The sequence below is a fragment of the Pseudoliparis swirei genome, chromosome 9 (assembly GCF_029220125.1).
Source record: "Pseudoliparis swirei isolate HS2019 ecotype Mariana Trench chromosome 9, NWPU_hadal_v1, whole genome shotgun sequence".
NCBI lineage: Eukaryota > Metazoa > Chordata > Actinopteri > Perciformes > Liparidae > Pseudoliparis > Pseudoliparis swirei.
Genome location: NC_079396.1, coordinates 12,160,305 through 12,180,059, shown reverse-complemented (window position 1 = coordinate 12,180,059; position 19,755 = coordinate 12,160,305). Strand labels below are relative to the sequence as shown.

Below are 19,755 nucleotides of genomic sequence, written 5' to 3'. Positions count from 1 at the left end.
ATAAAATCACTGACAAAACACATAAAGCAGTTAAATGAAATGTTGAAATAACTTGAAGAGAAAAAACGAGGCAGCTGAAGTTGAATAAGAGAACTATTTAATTTACCATCAGCTGACGTGTAAATACTGTACACACCCATAACATATTGACGGAGACAAATAGTTTATTCAGTAAAGAAAAGGTAACGTCTCGTCTTGGGACTGTGAGTTGTGGATTAGAGAAGTCTTCTTTGAAGATTTGACAGTTTAGGCCGTAGCTTTGGCCTGAGTGGCCTTGGCCAAAGCCTTCAGGTCTGTGATGCACTTGGCGATGCTCTCCTTCTCCTACAAAACAAACACACAGTAATGAAACCCTTGAGTGTCACATTGTTGATGCTTGAACAAGATGGTAAGAACACACACGAAGAAAATAAATGTGAATGTAGTAAACCCATTTAACAATATAACAAATATGTAATGTGAATGACCTTTAAAGTAATACTTGATAATGTCGCATTGAGTGGAAAAGATCATCTTGATTTGTGATAAGGCCGTACCCGACTCAGACGGTTTGAATATAAATCAGATGTTGCTGTTCAATATAAAGATTAAACTATACGTCTCCTTTTTTTGTTTTTTTTAAATGCTATCAATTCGCCAATAGCTCAAATCGGTAAGCCGTCATCAACCCAGTGATGCAGAGAAGACGTAATGCTGGAGTTTACTTCGGTGGGAACAGCCTGCTGGTAACGTCAGAGTTAACCGTTCATTTGGTTGGGAATATGCAGTACAAACTTAGTTATCCCTAAAGGTCTTGGTTAGTCTAGTTCATAATCAATAAGTTTCCAAAACACTTTTACGGTTTGATATATTTAGCTGTGACAACGAAATGTTGGATCATGAACACGTCGGGGTCGGAGGACCAGTAATTCACTCTTTTCACACACACAGCAACACCAGACTGAGAACCCCCCCCCCCCCCCCCCCCGCTGGGGGCTTCAGACCATCCGACACAGACGGACTGACCTGCTGAGGAGTGATGCTGCCGATGACGCTCTTCTCCACCCAGTTGACCATGTGCTCCTGCTCCATCCGGGAGTGGAGAAACTGAAGCGCGACCTGGTAGTCCAGGCGCCTCTTCACCTCGTTGGTCACCATGTGGAGCCTCTCCCTGAAGTTGGTCTCCAGCAGCATGGCCACATTGCTCTGAAGGGAACAGAGGAGCCCACGCAGTCCTTGTAACCACACTGTGGAAATATCGGGTCTCTACTTGGGTCGCTCAAATGTTTGCTTCAAAGCTTCAACTGTTGCTGAGGTAACCAACATCCAAATCAGTATTTGAATGCATCAGCCATTTGTAGTGATAACGTAGGCTATGCATTACCCCAAAAAGCCTGAAACTAGGAAAAGTAATCTTTCATTATTCATCAGCATTCATTATTAAGAGTTCGCCTCAGATAGAGAGCGCTGTTCATCTTGTGTAGAGACGGAGTCTCAAAACACACTGGAGCAGCGCAGGAGACCGATACAGACCGTCTCCACCAAGTCAGCTCATTTAATCAATAGGTTGGCACAGGCTGCAGTCCGTTTCTATTACTTTGTTTATATGAGCAAATTAGTTTTTATTGGGCATCATTGTAATAAATTTGAGGAGATTGCATATTTTGTTGCAGTTTTAAAATTAATTAAAAAGGTAAATCCATAAAGACTGCCCTCATCTCTCAGACAGTTATAGTAAAGTACAATATAAGAAAATAATGACCAAGTTTAAGAAAATGTAATGGCTCGTGTTGTCGTCATCCCGCCACAAGGTCCGTGGATTATCTTGAGTAAGCAGGTCATAATTTCTGGAAAGAAACATTGCTGTTTGTCGAGTTGTTTTTGATTTATTTTTTGCCTCTTTGAAGAGCACCACATGTCAAGTGCCAAATTGTATTAAAGAAAAGCAAAAATAGGTATTTAGGGTTGAACTGTCCCTTTAAAATAGCCATTATTGAGTCCAGAAGAACATATTTACAAGGATGACAAAACATGCTCATAAATGTAGCCATAATTAAATTATAAACTGCTTATTTATAAACGAACTGAAAATATACACTACCGTTCAAAAGTTTGGGATCACCCAGACAATTTCGTGTCTTCCATGAAAAATCACACTTTTATTTATCAAATGAATATAAAATATAGTCAAGACATTGACAAGGTTAGAAATAATGATTAATATTTGAAATATTAATTTTGTTCTACAAACTTCAAGCTCAAAGGAAGGCCAGTTGTATAGCTTATATCACCAGCATAACTGTTTTCAGCTGTGCTAACATAATTGCACGGGTTTTCTAATCAGATATTAGTCTTCTAAGGCGATTAGCAAACACAATGTACCATCAGAACACTGGAGTGATAGTTGATGGAAATGGGCCTCTATACACCTATGGAGATATTTCATTAGAAACCAGACGTTTCCACCTAGAATAGTCATTTACCACATTAACAATGTAGAGAGTGTATTTCTGATTAATTTAATGTTATCTTTATTGAAAAAACAGTGCTTTTCTTTGAAAAATAAAGTCATTTCTAAGTGATCCCAAACTTTTGAACGGTAGTGTATAAAGAAAAACAAATGTATCACTGCACCTCAATGAGACAGCGAGCTGGTGAGTTGCAGTGAGGACTCTAGGGTCCTATATTTAATTGTAGACTCTTATTTTTCCAAGATTGTAATACAATTTTCTCATAGTATTACAGCTCCAACCATTCATCCCAGTGCAGGTTTATTTGGCCACTTTGTGATGCTGTTGCAATTTTGACTTGTTGCCAGCAGAGGTCGATAATAAATATCCAAGATCGCTTCAAGCAGTCAATATGACTTATTTTGTAAATATGAAGCGGTACATTATGAACAGCAAATAATATATTGGAAAATAAAAATGGAAACGCCAATGTGGCTTACCCTCTTAGCTTCGAAAAGCATTGCTCTTCCCTCTACTCTCCACTGTTCCTTCTTCTCCTCCTCAACAGCCTGAGTCAGACTGGACATGGCCACGTCCTTCACCTCTTGAGCCTTAGCCACTTTGTCCTGCAAAAACACGCACGCACACAGCAGGATCAAAGTTGTGCTTAGAATGACTGTGCACAAAAGAGAAGACCAATGATCTCCGAACAGTAATCTCTGAACAAAAAGAAAACAAACTACTCTGATGTTTAATGTTAACCCACAAACAAAGATTAAAGATGCAATTCCATTTGGTTGCCGCTGTACCTCGTTCAGTTTGTCAGCAAAAGCTGCAACACTTGGGCCAAATTTCTTGATAGCATAGATGATGATGCCGCCGATGGAAGCAGCAGCCACGGTCTCATGGTTGACGATGTAGATTTCCTTGGAAAGCATGTAGAAGAGGAGACCAGTGCCCAGCATGTAAGGTCCTTAGAAAAAAAAAAATGACAATTTCTTTCATTGTCAATTAAATAATATTCATGCAACAGTTTGATTTTGATGAAAATTTACAAAATTCCAGAAAGCACAAAGAATGAAAAACACAAATAATAACACTGATGTCTAATGAGAGACCAGGCCTGTTTTTTACATTTCACTATAAGCCTTGTGTGCTTCCTAGATTTAAAACCAAAAATGGACAAGCAGCATTTACCTTGTAAACAACACATATCAGAACCGACCCAACCACGTAACTGAAAACATGAGATATGCTCGAACTCTCAAGCCTTTAAATCAGAGATGAACAGTTTGCGACTGCATTTCATTTATTCATATCTCGCACATACAATAACTGCATTATGAAACTAAGAACAGAAGACTAAAGTCTTAACTGCTCATGTGTTTGAGCTAATGGGAGCAAATAGACCATTTTTAGGTTTGATAAAACTGCACGTAAGGGAATGTTATAGCGGGACTCAGTCGCAACATTCAAGTAAGTTGAAATAACTGAAAATTAAGTTTGGCTTCTGACCTGTGACCCCAGTTTTGGGGTACAGGAGCTGGAAAATCTCTTCTGGGATGATGCCATGGCGGATTTTGCCTCCCTTCTCTGGCAGAGCGGGCACTGGGGCCAGACTCTGGGACGATGTGTGCAGGGAGCGAGACGCACGGACCAGACTGTGGGAGAGAACATTTTAGTTTATATTATGGATGTCAGATAGATTTATGTTGCATATTAATAGTTAAATACTACTTCTAAAAGACACATACCCAGCTCCGAGGGGGCCGCTGCTTTTCAGGCCAGCAGCTGCAAACGGAGGAGACAATGATATTAACACCACGTTAAAGATGTGGAATCAAAAGCCGTTATCGTCGTCATGAAGGTTGGATTGAGAACAGGCCTGTTGCAGCGTTAGTAAAGTGCAATTTGTAAATAACTTCACTGTCCAAGGACAAAAAAGTCACCAGAACCCAGTTAGGGGACCATTTCAATCCCCGTTTATAGCATTGGATCAACCCGTGAATGGGAGAGCATTAAACAAAAGAAACACACATTGGTGGATTTGCATTGTGCAGCCAGTGTAGTTAATCCTTCTACTACAAACTCAAAGAGCACAAACCCGACCACCGATAGCTGTCAGAGAGGTGACATCTACAGGCGACGCGAGCTCAGGTAGCGTTAGCTCTGTTCGCTCTAGCTAACGTTAGCTATCGTCATATAACTGGTAGAGAAGTCTGTTAGAGACACAGGAAGCTCAACAGTCAACAGCATGAACAAGAACTGTTGATACAAATGCATTCAATAAACTAAACGAGTTTCAGCTCGTATATCGTGCGTGTAGTTAGCGTCGCTAAAGCTGGCATAGCATGGCTCTCAGTGCGGCCTTCACTTTACCCTTCAGCTTCACATTCAATGCAAACTGTTGGTCCTACTGCTTGACAGTCCGTTTGTGTCATAGCGAAGTGAGGTGTATTAATCAATAAAAGCAACAGCACTACATACCTGACACAATAACGAGCCTGGACAGCATGTTTGAAGGATGAAGAGCGAAGTTCTTGCTACGCCTGGCACCCTTGTTTGGTCTCTCCGTGCCCTTCTGCTCAGAGCCGCAAGGATGGCGGAAACACGCGATATCCTCGTGAAGCATCGCGAGAGCAGAGGAAAGCTCCTATTTCTAGAGTTGTTAAAGCAAGCGATCGCGAGATGGCGCTGTACGCAAATAAGCCGTGGTTATTAGAGACATGAATGGGGAGAATTTTAAGTTATACGTGATGCTAGATCCGATGCTTTGTGTTGATTCATTTTGAAAATATTCGTGATTTTAATCTAAACTAAAAGTCAGTCAGCTTAATGCAAAAAACAAATCGGCCTACACAGGCATACACACCACCAGACAATGATGAAGGTAATGAGATGTACAACTTCTCATCTCATTTTAATGAAAAATCTGTGTGTACATTTAATTTAATGTTTATTTCCATGAGGCAACCACACACACATATGCACACACACACACACTCTCTCTCTCTCTCTCTCTCTCTCTCTCTCTCTCTCTCTCTCTCTCTCTCTCTCATGTGGTGTGTTTTATCCCATGGCTGCATGTAGGGGGAATTGTCTAAGTCTGTGTGTAATCTTGGGGCCCACCCGTGTATGGCATCAGTTGGATGCGAGTGGCTGGTGAGATAGAGGAACATATGACGCTGTGGTTCACTGCACTTCCTGTAAAATTATGCTCAACAGAAACAGCTACATGTGAAACACAGACAAAAACTCCGGACACTATTTCAGACAAGTGAGAAAAAATAGATGACTTCTTAATCAACTCAGGAATACTTTACCCCACTGAGATGACATTCTAGGTAAGATCTGTCATGGTTTTCTGCTTATTAAACAACATATTGTCTTTGCATTATCTTTTAAATTTTCCCTCCACAACCTCAATCAGTACTTTCCAAAGCTTACTCTGTCTCGATAACTCTGATACTTATTGTGAAAGGATCTTTGTTCCAAACAACAACAACAACACTGCAAACACTGCAACTGCAACATCTACATTACATTTACAGTTATGACAACTAAAATTACTCCTATACGAGCTATTACTACTGTTTCTACAACTGACCTGCATGGTTCAAGTAGAAAACATATACTGTGAAGGTTTTGCATTTTGCTTTTTTAAAATAAATACTGCTCATATACTTTTAGAGCACAAATACTAACTTTCTTTCTTTATTTTCCAAAGCAGGTAAGTTTAAGGGCACACTTCAAACACAGTTGTTCATGTCAACGAAAAACCAAAACTAAACTGTTATATACAGTTCATCTTCATGTGTCCTGTCTGAACCATCATTTCGCACCTAGAACACATTATTCAGTAATATTTTTCAGCGACCTATAACATTTGACCCATCGCGGTAGATTGTATGACTCAAATGTTTACATGCTGTATTCTTCATAATTTAGGACAATTATAAGTCATTTCATGATGCATTTTCGTTGAAGGCTGGAGACACTGTAACGGCCAGAGGGGCTGCCATGGATACCATGACCGTCAGTGGTATACAGCTCTCCCCAGTGAAACACTTTCAACAAATAGTGGACATCAGAGCAGAGAAGCGTGAACACATGCGAGGACGCAACAACGTGACTGCATGTCGCAGCCCTACGAGAGACTTTGACACAAGAATGATCAAAAATGAATTGAAGGAAAAAAGGCAACTTGAATTTCTGAGGAGGAGATCAGTGAGCCCAGAGCCGTGTGGTTTGACTACAAACTATTATTCTCGGGGGAAACCTTCAACAAATACATTTTCAATGAAACAATACAGTTCAATCAAGTCAGAGACATTTCACACAGATGTCCACAATACTCCAACTGCTAATGGGAGACATACAAAGATGATTTCAACACCAAACAAGAGCGTAACTGAAGGCCCAAGCACCAGCAACTGGGTAATAACCTTTGACTTTATGAGTGTTATTTCATCAGCTCCATGTTGAATCTTTCCACATCCACAGGGATAATAGCTGCATCATCTTCTCTCTCCTGGTTTCCTCAGGCTTCATTATGGACAGAACAGGTAACGCTGATGAGGGCAGAGAAAGGCCACGCAGGGAAGCAAGCATCTACCTCCACGCCGGCAATAAAGGAATCAAACCAGCAAAGGGCTAAAAGCACAGATAAAAGAGAGAATAGTCTGAATGGTAAACATCTTGCCTAGTTGTATAACATTTTTATGAGAGAATGTCAAATGATCTTTTATTGGCCCACTAATAATGCTGCTTTTGCTTTCTCTCAAAGCTAAAAAGACAAGCAACAGAACATTCATCCAAAAGAATATACAGCATGAGACCAGTGTGCAGACAGAGTGGGTTGAATTAAAATCTCAAATTTGATGTGAGAAGCAGCTATAATATTGTTTTGTATTTTTAAAATGAAATATTTTCTTCCTTGCAGGTCTGGTCTCGTCACTGTCAGGGAGTCAGTACGTTTCAAACTGTTGCTTTATTAAATGGGGTTTTAAATCTATAAATTGCATATTAGAAAACTAAGATTTAATCAAATATAACTGTGTCTGATTTCTTTTATCTCACACAGGATGTTCAGAGGTTAACAGACTACTTACAGGTGAACATCATTATTTTTCTAATTAATTCTGTACTGTTGTTTGTTCTTTAAATTCGGACAATGTCACTTTTGACAGATTAAATAACACATTCTTCCTCTAATGAAATAAAAGTTAAATTCATGAGCCATAAAGCTTAGCCTTTCTCCATTAAACACACTCAGTTTATTGATACAGCCTCACTTGATCTGGTACGACATGAAGCTTATGGTGGCTAATGTTAGCAAAGGTTAGCTTTGTAAATACATTTGTGATTTTTCTCTTCTTGTCCTAATGTTACACTACATTCTCTCTTGTTGCTTCAGTGGCTGTTAGTAAACAGATGCTTTTATTATTTGAAGTCACTGTAGGCTATGGCGTGTAGCTTATGGTGGCTAACATTAGCAAATGCTCGTTAGAATAGCTGATAACTGACTTAAAGGAAGTTTGTGACTTTATTCTTCTTCTCTCCTGTGTTTGTTTGTTCTGGAGTTACTGTAAGCACATTCCTGTTAACAATTAATCACCTGCCTTTAATGTTTGAGACCAAAATAGGCAAATTTTATTGGTGTTTTTACTAAAACCTTCACAGATTATGCAGACTGACTTAAGTATTTGCACAATGCTGTTGCTCTCTCTCCTCTGCTGTCGGTTCTCTACCAGGAGGCCCTGTGGAGAGAGGAGGCCGTGAAGAAGAAGCTTGTCACCCTCCAGGAGAGCACGTCACGCCTCATGAACTCTTCGAACACAATATGGACGGTAAGGCTCTGCATCAGTATGCATACCACAGCGGTCACAGTTACAGTTTCCAAACACCAAACACATCTCTAGTTTTATTTGGTGATGTTGTTTTTTGGGCTCCCTGATTGATATTAGCCTACACTGAAAATATCTTTGTCAAAATCATGTATGGAGGCTGCTACCTCAGGAAGGCCTCTGCAGTCTGTGGTTTGGAGCTTCCTGCTTCTGCTCTAACCTGCTGCACAGGAGGAGAGCAAGCTGTCTTTCTTATACAGGAAGGGTGTGACACTCTTTGGGTGCTATGGATCATCATTAACTCTCTTTTGGCTACTCTAGCTGTAATGAATGAAGGGGAAGTAATAGTATTTGCCTTTTTTGTTTAATTGTTGTTTTAATTGTTGTTTTGATCTAGAATCTGATTTAGTTTAAATCATTTATGCTTTTTCTTTCTCACTCAGGTATGTTAACATTAGGCAACTTATATGTTATATATGTTTTCAAATTCAAAACAAAAATATCCCAAAGATACTGCAAGTTGCCTTTGTGCACCAGTGAGTGCAGACAGTGAAAGAACATACTGTCACAATTCGGCTTGATTCATTTTCCATCTGCAGGCTGCTGCTTGACAGTCAGTCATTTCCTTTCTAACCCACAGGCTCGCTGCAGTGAAGACTTGCTGAGAAACCAGATCAAAGCTCTGGAGGCGCAGCTGCAAGTCTGCCTGCAGGTAAGAACAGCAGCTGGCGGTAAAAGACGCAAACACTGAGTGTTTTTAAAATCTTTTTAAAAACGTAATCAATGTAAAAACCCAAACAGTCGACCTGCTCATTATTTCCCTCTGCCATGCAGTGTTAGTCCAGTGTCTACTCATTTACTAAGCATTTGTAGGTTCAACTCAACTGTGGTGTGTCCTTATAGAAATTTCCCAAGGATGGAGTAAAGAAACTGCTGATACAGATGGAGAAGCAGAAACTGGTGTATGAGGAGAGAGCCCTGATCGCATTGCAGAAGGTCACACAGGAGAAAACTGAGGCGCTCATCAAGTCTGAGACAATGCAGGTCAAATATCTAGCTTTTAACCCAAATAAACAACATTTATATTTGACTATGTTAAAAGACACTGTCGTTGATTTGTTATTTTTTGCCATCAGGAAGCACTAAATACGGCAAAGGCAGAGGCACAGAGGTGGCAGGGCCTTTGTAAGGAGCTGAAGCTGAGCTCTGAACAGCTTAGGGAGAACCAACACCTCTATAATGACCAGATGCAACAGCTGCACAGCCAAGTGGAGGTATGGTAACTGTGACCATGTGGATGGCCAGAAGTTTCAATGTGTATGGTTGTGAAATAAGTGTGTCCTGTGCAGCTGTCCAGAACCAGAGAGGCCGAGATGAGAGAGGAGGTGGTGTCACTGCGACAAGAGAAGAAGGCGCTCCAGTACAATATGTGCCTGCTGGAAGAAGACAATCAGATTTTAAGAGAGGAAATCCAGCACCTGAGAGGCAAGATCCTTAGATGTTTTTATAGAGTACAAGGCAACATGGTTCTTTTCTTTAAACAGTTTTCTATCTCCTAGATGGCAGCAAGGAGAGCCAGGGCTCCATGATGCAAGGGCTTCTGACATCGGAGGAAGCAGAGCCACGACTGATGGAGAGGAGAGACTCTCAGGTGGAGGAGCAGCTCCATCACACTCAGGACAAACTCAGACTCAAAGAGAGAGAGGTGAAGTGGAGCTATCACAGTGTGCTGTAGCACATTCACAAGCTAAACGTTTAGTTTGAGTCAAATATAATATCCCCCTCATTTACAATTCCTACAATGTTTTCACTAATACATAACGATTTATTTTATATTTATTGGCAAAACAAATCGTAAATTAACTCAGCTTCAACATAAACCTCTAATTTACTGATGCATTTGAAATGAGTGTCAATTTTATCTATAAAGATATTTATCAAGATGCATTTAATTCAAAATATTGCCATTTCGAGGTACATCTTGCAGTCATATTTGATGTGCATACGTGTGTGAACAGTGCGAGGAGCTGCAGAAGGAGCTGAACGCCATGGAGCAGGAGTGCCAGTCGAGTCAGGCCCGGCTGTCGCAGTGCAGAGACGAGCTCCGGCAACCCAGCCACCGCAGCAGGAGACCGGTGAGCCCTGTGTGTGTGCGTGTCTATATACATGTGTGCGTGTGTGTGTGTGTGTCTGTGTGCGTGTATATATGTGTGTGTGTGCATGTCTATTTCATATATATATAAGTGTGTGTGTCTGTGTGCGTGTCTATATGTATGTGTTTGTGTGTGTGTGTGTGTGTCTGTCTATATATGTATATCTGTGTGTGCATGTGTGTGTGGTTGTGTGCAAGTGCGTGTCTATACACGTGTGTTTGTGCATGCGTGTCTAAATATGTGTGTGTGTGCGTGCGTGTCTATACGTGTGTGTGGGGGTGGGGGTGCGTGTCTATACGTGTGTGTGGAGGGGGGTAATTGGAAACTAAATGCCCTTGCTATACTCAAATGCTTATTTGCATTGACGTTGTCACAATTTCTTTTGCTTCATTTTTGCTGCATTGACCAAATCCACTGAAGCAATAAGCTGTATATATATATCTATATATTTATATATATATATTTATATGTGTGTGTATTTATATAAAGTATATATATATATAACTTAACATTTTTTCCCACTTTGTTTAGACACGGTTTGGCTCCTGGTGGAAAGTGTCTTTGACCTTCCTTCTTCTCCTTGGTGTGGTCGGGGTTGCCATGTTGTGGCTCTGGTATCCTCCTTTCAGGGAGCAAGCTGTACTCCTTTACTCAGACATCGAAGCACGTATCAAAGACTATCTCATGGGCATGGCATCTCCTCAACACTGTTTTAGACCGATATGATGTTATGTTATTGCTCAGGAACTTTGTTTTTGTTGTTGTTGTTTTGTTGCTTTGTTTAAAAAAAACATAGGATGTAGTTATAATTTAGTATTTCAAACCATTTTGAAGACTTGGAGTATTTGTGAAAATGTTGAGTTGACATGTGTAGTAGGATGTTTGTAGAATGTAAATGAACACTTCCAGTGTGCGAAATCACAAATGTATTTTGAGTATTTTAAACAACAAAAACATGTTTTAGCAAATGTCACAAGATGGTTGAGGTTAATACGATTTAAAGAAGTTGTGTCTCAATAATATCAACACAAAAGTCGGGAGTAAGAACACAGGAAGTATCCTTTGTACTGTAAACAGCTTGATTGGTCAATAGAACCTCCTTGAATGATTAAAAAAACATTATTGAACTAGAATGGGCACTCGGTAGAGCGCATACCTTCGCATATCACAAGATTGGGCATTGAATTATGAACATGTTGGCATTAGTTGCATGCCGATTGGATAAAAATGTACCGTGCTATGGTAAAAAGAAGATTTTTACCTTTCCATGACCTTGACCTTTGACCCGATCGATCCCAAAATCTAATCAAATGGTCCCGGGATAATAACCAATCATCCCACCAAATTTCATGCGATTCGGTTTAATACTTTTTTAGTTATGCGAGGAAAACGCATACAAATAAATAAATAAATACACGGTGATCAAAACATAACCTTCCGCATTTTCAATGCAAAAAAACATTAAAATCCATTAGACAAAGAGAAAACCTATAGTTATTTCAGCTGTTGCTCTAAGATAACAACAGAAGGGAGAGTCATGATGCAATAAAGAGCCATTAGAGTTTTACATGGTCAGAAATAAAGTAATATCTACTGTAACCAATGTTACTGTTGGTTTGTTTAAGCTTTGTGAGTTGAAATCAAATAAAGTGTCACCGGTTGGAGTCTTGAGTTCATCTTGGGTTAAGTGTAAAACAAAATACGTGAGATTAGTGAAGACATTGTCAGTTTCTTGGTTGAATCCTAATGTATCCTAAACAAATCATCATCCACCAACCAACATCTAAGATCTCTACCTTAGAGACTAAATATTCCTGTGTACTACTAAACTCATCCATATATCCTCTATGGTCTGGTATCAAACAAAAATGAGTGTCACTTTAAAAATGAGAGGTATACAGAACCATCCGTGTCACAGTGAAGCAGCAGTGGACATCATTAAGTGGCTCAGTGATGTCATGGCACTGTGTGGTAACTACCAGCTGCTCCTGTCAATGCTAAAATGTCTGAAATGAATAATAAGTTGTCAATTCTAAACAAATGTTCATGAAACTGACAGACTCGACACATGGCACCGTCTATTGTCCGATTAAACTCAACCCCAGAGACAACACACACTATTGTCCAGTGCATTCGGTGGTTTTAACTGTTCCAGATGAAGCTCCATTCTCAACCTCACTGACACAGCACATCCACCACACAGATGGTTCACACACCTGCATGTTCCCCACACACACCACAGCGCATTGAAGAGATGGCTCTTTGCTGGACTGAGGTCAGTCTCCTGTTGGAACTGGCACTGAAGGTAAGAGGCTGCAAAGTAGATGCCGATGAGTGAAGAAGTATTTGTAACATGTTTCACAATATGACTGGAAGGATCTTGCAAAACTCTCTTTTACTTCCAGAGCGATACTCCTCCACAAGATGAGGACTGCGGTGCTGCTGTTTGTTGTGGGGTTGTGTGTGTTGAATGCCGCATCTTCCCTGAAAATATGCGCTTTCAATGTTCAGAGCTTTGGTGAAGCAAAGGCTAACAACAAGAAGGTTATGGGCATTCTGCTAAAGGTACTCTACTGCGCAACAGCTGGAGTAATATCAACGCCCAACTAGATAACTGAAAGATCTTTTTGAATATTTTGCTCCCAAGATTCTTTCTCGGTGCGACTTGTGTCTTATTCAGGAGGTCCGAGACTCTAAAGGAACAGCAATACAAGCTCTGGTTAAGGATCTCAACAGGTACGAGCTTTGTTTGATTGAAACTGCTGATCTGAAAGATCTGGTGAAGCCTCGGCGACAACTGCAACTTTAAACTTGTCATTTACGTGGTCATCAGCAGGTTTGACAAATCCAACTCATACTCCTATGTGGAAAGTGAACGGCTAGGCAGGAAGACTTACAAGGAGCAGTATGTCTACATTTACAGGTAAGCCGTAGTCCAACACGACCGATTGCTCTTCATGGTCAGATGAACATGGCATCCTTAATGATGTCTTTTCTCATCTTCCACAGGAGCAATGTGCTGACGATCAAAGAGCATTATCAGTATCCTAAACTAGAAGGAGAAGGAACCGAAGAAACAGATGTTTTCTCCAGAGAGCCTTTCATTGTTCGCTTTCACTCCCCAACGACATGTACGACGAAGCATCTTTGGAAAGAAAGTCGCCACATGAGCAAACACTATTACCTCAGCCAAGATCTGAGGCCATTTTCACAAAGATATACCATATTTTCCTGGGTTTTAAAAACCTGGATGCTATGTGGATATTGTCACCTTATCCAGGTCGGAGGACAGAAAACAAACAACAAATATCATAGTAATGTATACAGGGATTTTAATAATCAGGGTTCTCTATTGTCCACGTGAACACTGTATGTATTATTATACCATATAACATATGAGTAAAACCAGAAAAAGACTGAAGTTTTCATGTCAACACATTCATTGAAGACGTGTCCTAAATGTTTGAGTGGTTGTTGTTGCTTTGCAGTGGTGAAGGATTTTGTCCTGATTGGGCAGCACACCTGTCCAAGAAATGCCATGAAGGAGATTAATGAACTGTATACTGTCTTCCAAGGAATTTACAAGAAGTGGAAGAATGATGTACGTTAAACCATCATCCTAATCCTCATCCTCATCATCATCATCATCATCATCATCATTCAAACACAGTATATTTTTTATATTTGTCATGTTTTTATCTCGATCTTGGTCCGAGTTCCTCAGCTCAGCTTCATCTTGTTTACATATCACCACATTCACTTCCCTTGTTGCCTCTTTTCATTCACCCAGAATGTGATGATCTTAGGGGACCTCAACGCCGGCTGTAGCTACGTCACCAGCAAGGACTGGAGAGCGGTGCGCTTGAGGAGCGACCCCAAGTTCCGCTGGTTAATTGGAGATGAGCAGGACACGACTGTCCGTGAGAAGACGCACTGCGCCTATGACCGGTCAGTGACTGCTGACAACTCAATGACATGAGGTCAGAAGAAATGCTCCACAAAGAAAAGCATGCATAGGCCTACGCTTTATGATGATAGATTTTCTATGAGGGCTTTTTGCTGCAAGGTAATGTTATACACACAATTTGAATTTCCACAGGATCATTGTCCACGGACGTGAGATTATTTCCAGTATAGTGCCGGGTTCAGCTCAACCGTTCAACTTCAAAAATAATTTCCATCTAACAGAGGAGGAGGTAAACATGTCATCTATACACATACCCTCCTTTAATTCAGTTATATACTTAAAATGAACATACATTTCTTCTGATGGCACTTTTAGGCTCTTCAGGTGAGTGATCATTTCCCTGTAGAAGTTGACCTGAAGCCTAACCACCGCTACCTCCTCCGCAATGAGCTGTAAGACAACCGGCAGCAAACCAGGATGTCGGATCGGAACTGTGTAGTTTTACTGGATTTAAATTGTCAAAATAAATCAAAGTTTCCTACAAAATATTCACTGACAATTACAGTTATTTTGTAATGACTTTCACTCATCACTAAAGCGGCACTGTACTCACCTCAGTTAAATACAGTACACTCAAAGAAATGACTCATTGGATGAACTCAATTAAATTGTTGGCAGGTTTTCCATCCAATAATTATATGCAACTCCAACTCAAATTTAGCACATCAGTGCAATACAATGTAATTAAGTTAGTCCAACTCATTTGTATCAAATACATCTAAAATAAAATAACGATATTCATTAAATTAAATTAATTTGTGTTTGTCCAACTCAAAATATAAACTAACTAACTAACTAAGAAAATATGCAAACTCCATACAGAAGGAAAGCCCCGACTGGGAATTGAACCTACAGACCTCTGGCTTTGAGGCAACAGTGCTAGCCACTACACCACTGTACAGCCCTGAAAGTGTCTTCACCTTGTAAACAACTGATTTTCAGCTGGCGCATGCGCAAAGGGTAGTCCTCAATGAAACACATTTATTTTGAGTTGATATGCACACCATCTAACCTAAATAAATTTAATAAATGAAAGAACTCATACATTTTGTGTTCCACCCATTAAATATAAATATCTATTTTTGTAATTGATTTATTTAAATGTATCAAACAATATTTAAATGTGTCACCTCGAAGAAGGGCTTGAATCGTTTTTGTGAGTGTAACCTAAATAAATCTAATAAATGAAAGTATTCATACATTTTGTGTTACACCCATTCAAAATAAATATCTTCGTTTTGTAATTGATTTATTTAAATGTATCAAACAATATTTAAATGTGTCACCTCTAAGAAGGGCTTGAATCGTTTTTTTGAGTGTAGGACACCATAAACACGAGTTGCACGCGGGGGTTGTGCATCTGAAACCGAGACCGCATTAAAGCTGACATCATTTCATGAGCTCATGAAGGTTCTCAAAGACACGCAAAATATTACTTTTGTGATTTCACTTTTTAGAGAGAAGCACATTTTGATCATCTTCAGTTAGTACGGTTTATATTATGTAGACATTTGTAGTTATATATATAAATATATAATCAAATGCATGAGATTGAATGTGTGATTTATGCAGCGTCTGTTTGACAGGAAGCCACATGCCGCAACAGCAAATGAGAGTTAGATCGCGCTCTCTTCCTCTCTAAGAAGAGGTTATCTGTGGCAGTAATGGTTGTCTTGATATAACTCGTACTTTATAAACTATTGTTTTCCCTGTTTGAAAAGATGGATATAAGTTTTGCTGATCTACTAAATGAGACTTTTTCAGGTAAGACATCCATCTTATATGTCTTAGTGCGAATGTATTTACTTTTATTTTGAAACTACTTATGAACGTATTTCATTTCCAAACAATGACGTTACAGAAACACCTGCTGCATCATTCCCTGATGAAGATTTGGACCTTGAGAATTAAAGTTTTGAAGAAAGATTTGAGGCAGACATCTCTCAAGAAACCGTTCTTACAAAGGGAGAAGGGAGCAGGAAGCAACTGGTGAAACTGCAGTTTTTTCTGCTATGGAAACTAAAAATATAAACATGGCTGAAAATGTTGACGAAGAGCAGTGTGATGATAAAAGCAAAGAAGTGGATTTGGAAGGTGGAGAGGTCATGAACAGGAACAAAACACCGGAGCAAGATTACTCAAGCTCAGAAGGAGAGACTGAAGATGAGGAAGATAATATGGGAACAGGAGAGAAAGCAGAGGCTTTGTCGAGGTTGGTTTGCTGCGGCAACAAGTTTTGCGAGGGGAATAAAGAGGACAGGATCTTTACTGAGGGACAACCTCTGGCCCCGCAGGGTGCTGAAAACCATCAAGTTAGAAACAAGGAGCCAGGTGAGAGCGAGAGTGATGATGAGGTGTCCTATTTTGAGAGTGTCCCTGAACGTGGCAGTGAAATGGTGATGAGAGGTGATGGAATTGAAGAGGATGAGCAAGAGAGGGAAAAGGAAACGAAAGAGGACTTGTGTAATTCTGAGCGTGAGAGCATGATAATCGAACAGGAAGAAGCCGCTGTTCTCGCTCTGTGCCGTGAGCAGAAGCCTGAAAATCCTTCCGTGGTCGGCGCGGCGAAAGCCAATTTGGAGTTTCCAGACATATCAGTGCAACATCTGCAGGATCTTTTTACTGAAGTTGACAGTGAGATGTATGGAGAGAAAATGAAGGATTTCTCAGGGGAGGAGCACCAAGATGCAGGTGAGAGCTTTGCAGATTACCCCTCAGACTTTTCTTCATGTGAATATGTAGAAGATGGAGGAACACATCGAGAGAAGAAGCACCAGTCAAACCCCTTGGCTTGTGCATCCGACACCGACTCAATTAAAGAGCAGCAACCCTGTCAGGAAAGAGTTGTAACAGATGTAATGTGGATGGGAAGAGCTGAGGACACTGAGGAGGAGGGGGACGGGTATATGCACAGCAGAGATGTAGAGGAGGATGCCAACGAGTTCAGGAGCCTGGATGTGGCTGATAGAGACAAATACATTGTGGTGAATGTGTCTGGCGATGCAGCTGTGACAGCAATTGATGATGGAGGTGCAAACGGTGAGAGGGATTCCTACACCTCCATTGATGATGAGGTGCAGGTAAAAAAGAGTGATGAGGAACTCCTTGATTGTATGCGTCAACGAGATCTTGAAAGCAACAAGCAATTGCAGGAGACTCGCGGTGAGAGCGGTGCAGCCCTTTCTGACGACTACGACAGAGTGGATGCAGCCGAGTTCAACAATTATTGGAATCTAGACGTGTTGGCAACTGATAACCTTCTGTCTGAGGACCTGTTCACCACAGAGGACACAGATGAAGCGGATACACCGCCTTCAGATGTGACTCAGTGTTGTGCAGAAGACGGCAACAGCTTGGTACAGCGAGTGGATGCACAAACAACAAACCCCTCCAGCCAGGGATCCCTGGATGATCGCTTCTTCTTCAACACCGAACATGAACCCTCTGGGATCATGGAGACTGGACAGTTGGGAGAAGACGAGGATGAAGAGGAGAGGAACTGGGAGCTAGAGCAGAAGATAATCAAGGCTTTCTATGAGTTTTATGACGACAGCGACGGAGAGAAGGAAAGAGAAGGTGAGTGAAGACGATGAAGGGTATATAATCTTTATATGGAATCACATTTTCAAACAATTTATCAGTTTATGCATTTTATAGGAAGACCGATCAAAGTTCAGTTTTGTGCAGATCCACTGTCTCAAGTCATTCACTATGAAACTGACAGGTGAGCAGTGTCTCTTCCACTTTTTTTTTCTTGAACAAAAACTGCAACTTGAGCCCAACAGATCCAAACTTAATTCAACTGCTTTCTTGTTTCTCAGCAGTGACAGAGCTTCACTCAGCGGCTCCACAGACGGGGAGGAGGACCGGAGCTCCACAGACACATCCCAGGTTTTCATGTGGACACACATGAGAACACATTAATATATATATATATATATATATATATATATATATATACATGAACACATAAACTAGATTTCTTAACTACTTTGCCTATGTCCAGGAATTTAGTGAGCTTGACGACGCCACGAAAATGTCACATGCTGATGACCCCCCAAACACTCCGGAGAGTGTGCCAGATATCAGCAACACACACATGTGTACCAGGGAACACAAAGTGTGTACTCACTGGCTACTAATGGACCTTCACTATGTTGATTTGTTCCGGAATGGTTTTGTGACTTTGCCTCTCTGCCCTTTGTTCCCACAGTGCTTCAACATGCTGAAGCTGACACTGGAGATGGCTCTGGTGACACTGACCGGACTGCTGATGTTCTGGTTTGCCACAGACCAAGCGGGCTGGTTCAGCCATGTGTCGTTCTTTTAGGTCAAACCCTAATTTGTGGGAATGTAAATGTGTTTACAAGCTCACGGCTAAAGAAAGACACATCCAAAATGACAAGAATGTCTTGTAAAAAGGCTATGTAAAGTGTTAAACACGAACACAAATGTGTGCTTAATAAAGATATATCTTTGTCTACAATGACGTGTTTTTATGAATTGGAGATAAGTCATATTCCTACTTTTGTAATTTGTAATTTTGTACTTTGGTAATGTAGCTAAATAGGCCTACATCTAATGTATATCTAATGCTATGAACTCAGTACATTTACCGTAGTACTTTCCATTTTCACAATGCTTGAGTAGTTATCTGGTTCTTCTCTTACTCATCACAGAGGGGCAAGTTGTACCCTTTTATAAAGTATCTGACAGTTATATGTATACTTGCTTTGCAGATACAAGTTTTTGCATAAAGAAATTAACCTACAAATCAATGCTATAGTTTGAACTATGCAACAGTGTGTAAAGTGGTCGTCTCCACACTGTGAGAAAAAAATTACGATCCTGTAAGTCATAATAATGAGATACGATCTTATAATAATGAGATAGTATCTCATTATTTCGACTTATTATCTCATATGAGATAGTAAATCGAAATTATGAAATAATATCTCATTATTATGAGATATTATTATGAGATAATAAGTCGAAATAATGAGATACTATCTCATTATTATGAGATAGTATCTCATTGTGATTTACAGAATCATAATTTGTTTTCACAGTGGCAGAAACGGGCTTCCAGAATTTTGCTATGTCAATGAATCTGAATGAAATACTCTCAAACGGGAAAATCTGCATAATGCCATTTTCTTTGTGATAGTTACTGTGATACTGTTGTCCCTGTTGGTAATGAAAGCATGAGCTATCTTACTTACTTACTTTAGTTTAAAGTGTGTGAATATGAACACATTTAGACAGCTGGTGGCGCTGCTATATTCCCGGGAAAATCCAGACTCAAAACCATAGAAGAAGACTGTGTCAAACGGAAACGATGTAACGTTTGAAGGAAAGCG

General features: G+C 40.2%; 4 protein-coding genes across 8 annotated transcripts; 3 read left to right on the top strand and 1 right to left on the bottom strand.

The window, feature by feature from the left end:
- Window positions 1-75: 75 nt before the first annotated feature.
- atp5pb (ATP synthase peripheral stalk-membrane subunit b) lies at window positions 76-5,021 on the bottom strand. The gene is made up of 7 exons (XM_056422457.1): window positions 4,917-5,021; window positions 4,184-4,220; window positions 3,945-4,090; window positions 3,239-3,402; window positions 2,930-3,055; window positions 1,006-1,185; window positions 76-324 (listed from the first exon to the last, which is right to left on the bottom strand). Exons 1-7 carry the CDS (start codon window positions 4,942-4,944, stop codon window positions 247-249), a joined length of 759 nt encoding a protein of 252 aa, XP_056278432.1. The 5' UTR covers window positions 4,945-5,021; the 3' UTR covers window positions 76-246.
- Window positions 5,022-5,684: 663 nt separating this feature from the next.
- LOC130199173 (TRAF3-interacting JNK-activating modulator) lies at window positions 5,685-12,092 on the top strand. The gene is made up of 14 exons (XM_056422452.1): window positions 5,685-5,773; window positions 6,417-6,866; window positions 6,974-7,118; window positions 7,216-7,282; window positions 7,372-7,399; window positions 7,513-7,542; window positions 8,183-8,278; window positions 8,916-8,987; window positions 9,179-9,319; window positions 9,412-9,549; window positions 9,625-9,760; window positions 9,835-9,980; window positions 10,294-10,410; window positions 10,960-12,092. The coding sequence occupies exons 2-14, from the start codon at window positions 6,450-6,452 to the stop codon at window positions 11,152-11,154; spliced, it is 1,728 nt and encodes a 575-aa protein (XP_056278427.1). The 5' UTR covers window positions 5,685-5,773; window positions 6,417-6,449; the 3' UTR covers window positions 11,155-12,092.
- A 99-nt stretch (window positions 12,093-12,191) lies between these two features.
- dnase1l1l (deoxyribonuclease I-like 1-like) lies at window positions 12,192-14,902 on the top strand. Of its 4 annotated transcripts, none has more exons than XM_056422455.1 (9): window positions 12,192-12,733; window positions 12,834-12,993; window positions 13,076-13,164; window positions 13,265-13,351; window positions 13,438-13,559; window positions 13,917-14,029; window positions 14,219-14,376; window positions 14,528-14,624; window positions 14,711-14,902. In XM_056422455.1, the coding sequence occupies exons 2-9, from the start codon at window positions 12,853-12,855 to the stop codon at window positions 14,789-14,791; spliced, it is 888 nt and encodes a 295-aa protein (XP_056278430.1). In that variant the 5' UTR covers window positions 12,192-12,733; window positions 12,834-12,852; the 3' UTR covers window positions 14,792-14,902. The 4 variants fall into 4 exon arrangements, with proteins under 4 accessions (XP_056278430.1, XP_056278431.1, XP_056278428.1 ...); XM_056422456.1 differs by having other exon boundaries at window positions 13,262-13,351; window positions 13,438-13,470; window positions 13,897-14,029; XM_056422453.1 differs by having other exon boundaries at window positions 13,262-13,351.
- Window positions 14,903-15,453: 551 nt separating this feature from the next.
- LOC130199172 (dentin sialophosphoprotein-like) lies at window positions 15,454-18,881 on the top strand. Of its 2 annotated transcripts, XM_056422450.1 has the most exons (6): window positions 15,454-16,159; window positions 16,257-17,971; window positions 18,053-18,119; window positions 18,217-18,286; window positions 18,402-18,515; window positions 18,609-18,881. In XM_056422450.1, the coding sequence occupies exons 2-6, from the start codon at window positions 16,408-16,410 to the stop codon at window positions 18,723-18,725; spliced, it is 1,932 nt and encodes a 643-aa protein (XP_056278425.1). In that variant the 5' UTR covers window positions 15,454-16,159; window positions 16,257-16,407; the 3' UTR covers window positions 18,726-18,881. The 2 variants fall into 2 exon arrangements, with proteins under 2 accessions (XP_056278425.1, XP_056278426.1); XM_056422451.1 differs by lacking the exons at window positions 18,402-18,515; window positions 18,609-18,881 and having other exon boundaries at window positions 18,037-18,119; window positions 18,217-18,303.
- Window positions 18,882-19,755: the final 874 nt, after the last annotated feature.